The sequence below is a fragment of the Microtus pennsylvanicus genome, chromosome 3 (genome assembly GCF_037038515.1).
Source record: "Microtus pennsylvanicus isolate mMicPen1 chromosome 3, mMicPen1.hap1, whole genome shotgun sequence".
Lineage (NCBI taxonomy): Eukaryota > Metazoa > Chordata > Mammalia > Rodentia > Cricetidae > Microtus > Microtus pennsylvanicus.
The window spans coordinates 22,588,812-22,596,569 of NC_134581.1; the positions used below are offsets into that span (position 1 = coordinate 22,588,812).

Sequence of the window (7,758 nt, forward strand, 5' to 3'; positions counted from 1 at the left end):
AGGGGAGGTAGGATGGGGAGCTAGGGCAGTTGGTAGAGTGCTTGTTTTCACGCACAAAGCTCCCCAAGTTCTAGACACAGTATTATTGCGTAAACTGGGTGTAGTAGCGCCTGCCTGCCATCCCAGTACTTAAAAGACAGAGGATAAAAGTAGGATCCTGAGTGAGTTTAAAGCTACATGGGCTACATGAGAGACCCTGTCTCAAGAAAGTAAACCTGTAATTCATACTTCTACTTCTGGATTATAAAAGGTTCCACAGTAAAGAACTAGTGGACATTTTAGTCCATACTTATACCCGCCATGTTTAAGATTTCCCACAGCAAGCCCTGAGTGAAATATTCTAGCCCTTTACTTTTATAATCAGAATTTCAGAAATTTGGCTCAAACCACAACTCCTAGTTAACACCTGAAACTACATACACTCCTTTGTATGTGCCAGCACCATCTCTGCTCACTCTAGGTAGTGATTCCATCCCAGGAATTTGCAAAAACCAGCATAATACTTCTGCCCCAAAACTTTCTTTTGAGAGGGAAATCTTATTTAGGAAGGCTAGTTTCTAAAATCAGGGGTGTTACTAGAAGAATTGAACTTTATCTGTCTTCATACTTTTGTACTAACAATATCCCTAAAAAGCTCTTTATACTTGTTTCTAGTGAATACTGAACTCTTGAGTAAGCCGGCCTTTTATCCTGACTCCACTGCTCATTCAAAAATGGCTTAACGAGGGGGGAGGCAAGGAGGGGAGCAGAGAAAAATGTAGAGTTCAATAAAAATCAATAATAAAAAAAAACTAGGGGGCTGGAGAGATGGCTCAGCCGTTAAGAGCATTGCCTGCTCTTCCAAAGGTCCTGAGTTCAATCCCCAGCAACCACATGGTGGCTCACAACCATCTATAATGAGGTCTGGTGCCCTCTTCTGGCCTGCAGACATACACACAGAGTATTGTATACATATAGTGGACAATGAGGACTACTGAGAACCCAAGAACAATGGCAATGGGTTTTTGATCCTACTGCACGTACTGGCTTTGTGGGAGCCTAGGCAGTTTGGATGCTCACCTTACTAGACCTGGATGGAGGTGGGTGGTCCTTGGACTTCCCGCAGGGCAGGGAACCCTGATAGCTCTTTGGGCTGCTGAGGGAGGGGAACTTGATTGGGGGAGGGGGAGGGAAATGGGAGGCGGTGGCGGGGAAGAGACAGAAATCTTTAATAAATAAATTAATTAATTAAAAATAAATATTTAAAAAAACTTAAAAAATGGCTTAATGATAACACCTCATAAAGTAAATGGTTTGGTTTTGGTTCTGTCCAAGACAGGGTTACTCTGTGAAACAGCCCTGGCTGTCCTGGCTTGACCACCTGCCTCTGCCTCTGCCTCCTGAGAACTGGGATTAAAGATGAACACTACCACACCTGGCTAAGTAATAGGTTTTTTGGTTTTTTTTTTTAAATCAAGACAGGGTCTCACTATGTAGCCCTGGCTGGCCTGGACATCACTGTATAGATCAGGCTGGTCTCCAAATCCACCTGCCTCTGCTCTTTTTAAGTTTTGGATCAGACACTGACTCTGTCTGATCACAGACAGGTGCCTGTGGAGTCCAAAGCCCAAAGGTATCAGATCTTCTGTAGGTGGAGTTACAGGTGGCCAGGAGCCACCAAAATGGTGCTGGGAGCCAAAGTCAGGTCCTCTGCAGGAGTAGTAAACACCTATAACCAATGAGCTGCCTCTGAAGCCTGGAGAATCTTTTCGGTAATCTCAGATAAACAAAATGACACAATCTACAAAAAGGAAACTGAAAGACACAGTGGCATAAACCCCAAGGCTGTAACTCATCCCAAACATGATATCTGGACATAGCAGCAGCAAAGGGTCCATGCAGAAGTGAGACCAGAGAAGTCAGTCACTAGAAAACATTATTCAAACAAGAAAGCAGGGGCCTTGAACCAATCACTAGCAGGAAAACAACTATGTCCATAGGTATAGTGTGCTGAGCAACTGGCTGAATTCAAAAAAGGGAGGAAGGAAAAGGACATAATTGAGATATTGGGATTCTGACTTCGTGTGGTATGTGGCTCACTGTTAACAGGGAGAAACAGATCAGCAGCAAAGTAAGTTCAGGCTTAAGTATGTGGTCACCCTCTAGTAGGCAGCCAGATCTATGGAGGCTTAGCAGCACAAGTGAAGTGGTGGGTAAACATGGGAAAGACCACGGTTGCCCAGAAGTTCAGTTTAGTCCACAGCCTGCTTCACAGTACTGCTGAAGAGATAAAGAGGTAGTTCAGGCTTCAGCTGCACCAGTTTTAAGTTGGGTGATTCTATGAGATGGCTGGCTTCTTAGTTCTATCCTTGGACTGTACTAACTAGATGGATCCTCCCAGCGGTGAGTCAAAGGTATCTCCAGGTGTTATCTAATGAGGTTTCCACAGCACTAACAAAAAGAATTGTTATTGAACCATCCCTTTTGGTTTAGTTTGTTTCATAACCTTACCTGGCTGGCCTGGAACTCAGTGTGCCCCATACCTGGCTTACATGGTGCTGGGGGGAAGAGGCTGGCTTTTTTCACAAATATTCTTGCCCCCAATAGGGTTTTATGTCACAATCATACTCTAAGCTCTAGTACTTCTCTATGAAAACAAGAGCTACATTTGGTAGTTTCTGATATATCAGATTCTGAGCACCCCTACCTGGTAGTCGGAAGCTCATGAGTCAAGAAAAGATGAGGTTTGGTAACATGTCCAAAGTCACACAATAATCAGATGCAGATTAGAATCTGAATTTAGAATCTTGGCTCCATAACCCATGTTTTAATCCTTTACCCACCAAGTGACCTCCATCAGGCCACCATAGCTCAAGGAGGCTGCTTCCATTCATTCCATGACATTGTATCCTAGCATTTGGTTCAAGCTAAGCAATGTAAGTTCAACTAACTTACTGAATTGGTGTCACTTCTGACTTTAACTCTGAAAACACATCTTTTGTTCAGACCTATGCTTAAGTATTTTAGACACTAGCAGCTTGCACACAGAAAGTTAGGAACCAAGGAAAGAAAAATGTCTTCCTGTCACTTATCATTGCTAAATTAACTTTGATACCACTCCATGCCCCATAAAGCAATACTACTCTCATATTCCTTACCTAGTACATTCCACTGCCGTGGAGGCCAAGGATGGAGAATATTACAACAGGAACAAATTGCAGTAACCAAGCTTGAGCATCACAAGCTAGACTCACAGGGAAGTTTTCCAAACATTTGGTAGGCTTTTTTTTTTAAAAAACTCTATCCTCTACTCAAAATGTTTTGGATGGGGGGAAGGGACATGCTAGAGGGGGTTCAGTGGTTATGTGTTCTTGTTGCCCTTGCAGGGAACCCCAGTTTAGTACCTGGCACCCACCTGACAGCTCACAACCATTTGTAATCCAGTTCCAGGAGATCCAATACCCTCTTCTCCATGGGCACACATACATTACATAATGCAGGTCACACTTATACACATAAATAAATGTAAAAAAAACGATTTAGGGGGCTGGATATATGGCTCAAGGATAAAACAATTCTCTAGTATGTACAAGGTCCAAATAACAAGGCTATACCAATGAAGTATTGTTAACATAAAACGTAATGCAGTCATTGGGCGGTGGTGGTGGTGATGGTGGTGCACAGCTTTCATCCCAGTACTTGGGAGGTGGAGGCAGATGGATCTCAGTGAGTTCAAGGCCAGCCTGGTCTACAAAGTGAGTTCCAGGATAGCCAGGACTGTTAAACAAAGAAACCCTGTCTCAAAATAAAGGGGGGGGGGGCATAATTCAGTCGATGATCACATTTTTCTAGGCTCAAATTAGTATCAGGATACTTAACTACCTTGGGGCAACCATCATTCACAGGAGATAGATATTGAATCTGGGAGTCATGGCATTTCAAAGCTTAAAGGGAACAATGAGAATTAGAATAAGAGGAAAATCCACAAGCAGACTTGAAGTCCGTAGCAGATACACTTGCACATCTAAATGTATCAACAGGGCCCAAGGAGGGAGGCTGTAATACAGCAGTCAATGATAAAGTTCCCCTCTGTAGAAATACCAGTGAGAACTCTTAAAACTCCTAATTCTGCTTTTGACAAATCCTAACATGGACTTGAGCTTTAGGGAGCAGGTAGAGGCTTCTCTAGACTGGGACCTCCTCAGAACAGCTCACTGCTGATCTTCCAAATCTTTGTATTGCTATATTGACGTGTATGTATCCAAATGTTTATATTTCAAGAGAAAAAATCAACTACATTTGCTTTGTCCTTTCAGTTCCTTTGAAGATTATGAAGCAGATGAACCGGTGTCTCCCTCTGAATTTGGAAACAAGGGTAATAAAATAGTAACGTCAAGCCTTTCAGAGAAATGTGGAAAGCTTCAGTCAGTGGATGAAGAGTAGTTGCCAACATCTACACAGGAGGATGGTGTGTAGAGATGTTCTAGTTTGCACACTGCTTTGTAAAGGCTTTGATTGCTCCAAGTGCACTAGGAACTAAAATGCTCTAAGTAATTCAGCACAGGAGACCCCTCCAGTTTGTCGCAAACCTTGTGCAGAGCTCTTCATTGGAAGTCCTTACTGTCATCACTTTCCAAAGACTGCAGTCCGCACTCTACACCCCTCAGTGTATGGAGGCTCTCTTGGAAACAAGTCCAAGTTCTTTGCACAAAAAGAAGCTGCCTCGATGATGGCCAGCTTCCCTGGGGTCCCTCAGGCTCCTACCGAACCTAGAAAACTTCACTTGCAGAAAACTTGAGTCAAAAGTTCTGGAAGTTGGAAAAGGGCCTCTAAAATTGACTTTGTCCAAGTAACAAAAGCACTGCCAAACATCTCAGAGACTACTTATGTGTACTGGAGTTCAGGGACCTTTAACTTACCTGGTTTAATGTAATTTCACCATGACCTGCCAAACTGCTAGTCACTTTACAGTCTCAGGTATTTTAACCACTAGGCCCTTCCAGCTCTGCTGGCAAGCTCTGCTGGCAAGCTCAGCAGCCTCTGCATCTGAGGGTCTTGTACAAAATCTCAAGAAAACTCCTTAAAGTACAGAATCTGGCACTTAAGATAACATCTGTAATTAATCTACAGATTGGTTGATGATCCATCTTCATTTCTAGCAGGCCTACTTGAAGACTTAAGGAATGTGACATACCATGGAAACTTCTCACCATACGTATTTCTTTCCCTTGAACACTAGAGTAAGCCAGAAGTGTGGAAAAAGAAACTACTACACCAGATATTTCGTCCTCCTCATTGTCACCAAACTTGGAAGAAAACAATGATTCTCACCTTTTTTTACTAAAGTGGTAAATCAAATATGCCACAGTGCAGCCAAATGCTACAGTGCTTATTGTTATCCTACATGCTGGGGGGATACTAAAGATGGACAGCTCTGAAATCACTGCAACGCTTTATTATCCATGGCTGTCAGTCATCAATTTTCCCTACCCCTTTTTTTTGTTTTGAAAGTTGTTTAAAGGATCAGAATAACCTCCCTTTTCTCTCTATGCTGGTATAAAAGCCAAGCACTGAAATAATCAAACCTTGGATGATGGTAGGCTAAAAGTGGAGGGAAAAAATTAAGAAATGTACATCAACTAAACTAGAAGTTAGCAAGCCTAGCAATCCTGCCTGTCACAAGATCCTCCATATCTCTGGTTATTTTTACCTTCATGACCACAACTAATCTCCCAGATGACCACTACAGAAACTGGTACCTATTGCAACTAATAGCTCACCCAGATAATTAAAGCCTAACAGTGACTAAATTTGGGGGGGAAAAAATTTTTTTTGAAGTGTGGTGGCACATGCCTAAAACCTCATGATATTTTGGTAGTTAAGGCAGGAGAGAGAATGCACTACATACAATAGCCTAAACACACTGATAAATTTTGTTTACTATAATGCTAACACTCAGAGGAGACTGAGGCAAGGAGGATTGACAGCTCAAAGTTTGAGGCCATCCTAGGCTACAGTGAAATCCTGTCTTAAAAAGTTATGTGATTTTATCGCCAGTCCCATCCAATCTTTAGTAGGAAAGGGAAACAACTATTTTTAATTTCAGATAAAAATGATAATGCTTGTGTTTTTTAAGGCAATGTAAAGGATTTTATTAGCTATATGTTCTAAACTATGAGACTCACCAAAAAGCACAATATAAAATTCAATTTTATAATATCCCTTAACAGCTGTGAGCATAGGGCTGAGCTAGCTCTCACTAGCTGCACTGAAATGTAACTTGTACTTATCTGTGGTGCTGGGAATCAAAACCTAGAACTATCCACATGCTAAGAAGACATTCTGCCTTCAGCCTCCTACCTTCTTTCTCCCTTACTGCAACTCTTCTTCCTACTTCCACCAGAGCCATCAACACCACTCAATTCAAGACGCATTATTTAATATGGGTTACTTACATGAATTATACTTTCAGGAATTACCTTATTACCAAACTGGAAGTATCAAGTTGTGAGAAAACCCGAGACCTTGGAAGAGATGAATTATCATCTAAATCACTGGTTCTCAACCTTCCTATTGCTGCGACTTTCCCTTATGTTGTGGTGACCCCCAACCATAAAGTTATTTTTGTTGCTTCTTCACAACTGTAATTTTTCTATTATGAATCATAATATAAATATCTGATATGTAGGATACCTGATATGTGACCCCCCCAAGGGGTTGTGACCCACAGATTAATAAAAGGAGGGTGGTTTCATAGCATAATTACCAAGATAATAAAACTAATAAAATTCTGTATAGTTCCCTGTATCTTGTTACTATATTGTTCAAAATGTTAAAGAAAAAAATACCAAAATTCTAATTCAGCTATTATTTGCTCAGCTTTGAAAGTGTTTGACTAGAGATGGTGCATGACTTGTTTTCCCCTTTTCACCAAACAAAATAAATCTGTCAAATGTATGAACTGTGTTCACTACACATTTTTGGTTTTAGATACAATTCATTTTTATGCCTGTAAGCGAAGTTGAATTTTTGCAAGAATAACTCTGAAGCTTTGGGAATACTATTTAAAAAAAGTCTTGAGTACTATCTCACTGAGAAGCATTCTCCTCTGAGATAAAAGGGTTCTCCAGGACCAAACAGAACTTAAGCCTCATCCATATATTAAAAAGCTGTATCACAGCAAGTTATTGGGTATCTAAAACAAAATCAAGATTAGGTTCAGATCCTACAGTCTTGCTTTATATCCTAAAAGCATTGTTACCTATGAGGAAATTCTACTCATTTATTTAACATTTTTACTTTTCAGTAGGGTTATTGTGGACAGACCCTTTACAGCCTAGCACTTCATGATAAAAATACATTCAATGAATCTAACCAAAAAGAAAAACTGTAATGACAAGAATAGAGTATTCAAGATATACCAATTTAAATGAAGTCTTGTTTTGTCTTGTTTAGTAACATCGTGTCCTGATATATAGCCAGTTCCTTCAATAAATCCTTAGTTGTCAGCATTTGTCTGCATTACTTTAAAAACCATGTTATAAAGAAAAACATAAAACCAAGGCACTGTAAGTACGCTTCCCCAAGCTAATACAGACAATTCAAAACATGCTATCCCAAACTCCTCAGTATTCTACAACATAGAATTAGAAAACTATCATTTATTGATAGACTCAAGGTGTGATACAGGTTTCCAAAAATGTGGCAGTGAGATTACCAGCATAAAAAAGAGAAACTTGTGCTAAAAACAACCTGAATTCATCATTGGCAATATTACAC

General features: G+C 40.6%; 1 protein-coding gene across 2 annotated transcripts in view; it reads left to right on the top strand.

The window, feature by feature from the left end:
• Ppp2r3a (protein phosphatase 2 regulatory subunit B''alpha) overlaps positions 1 to 6,936 on the top strand; it is a 139,133-nt gene extending 132,197 nt beyond the window's left edge. For both annotated transcript variants that reach the window (XM_075964865.1, XM_075964867.1), the window contains one exon: positions 4,296 to 6,936. In XM_075964865.1, coding sequence (XP_075820980.1) covers positions 4,296 to 4,422 — 127 coding nt within the window. In that variant the 3' untranslated portion in view covers positions 4,423 to 6,936. The remainder of the gene's footprint in view (positions 1 to 4,295) is intronic.
• The last annotated feature ends 822 nt before the right edge of the window (positions 6,937 to 7,758 follow it).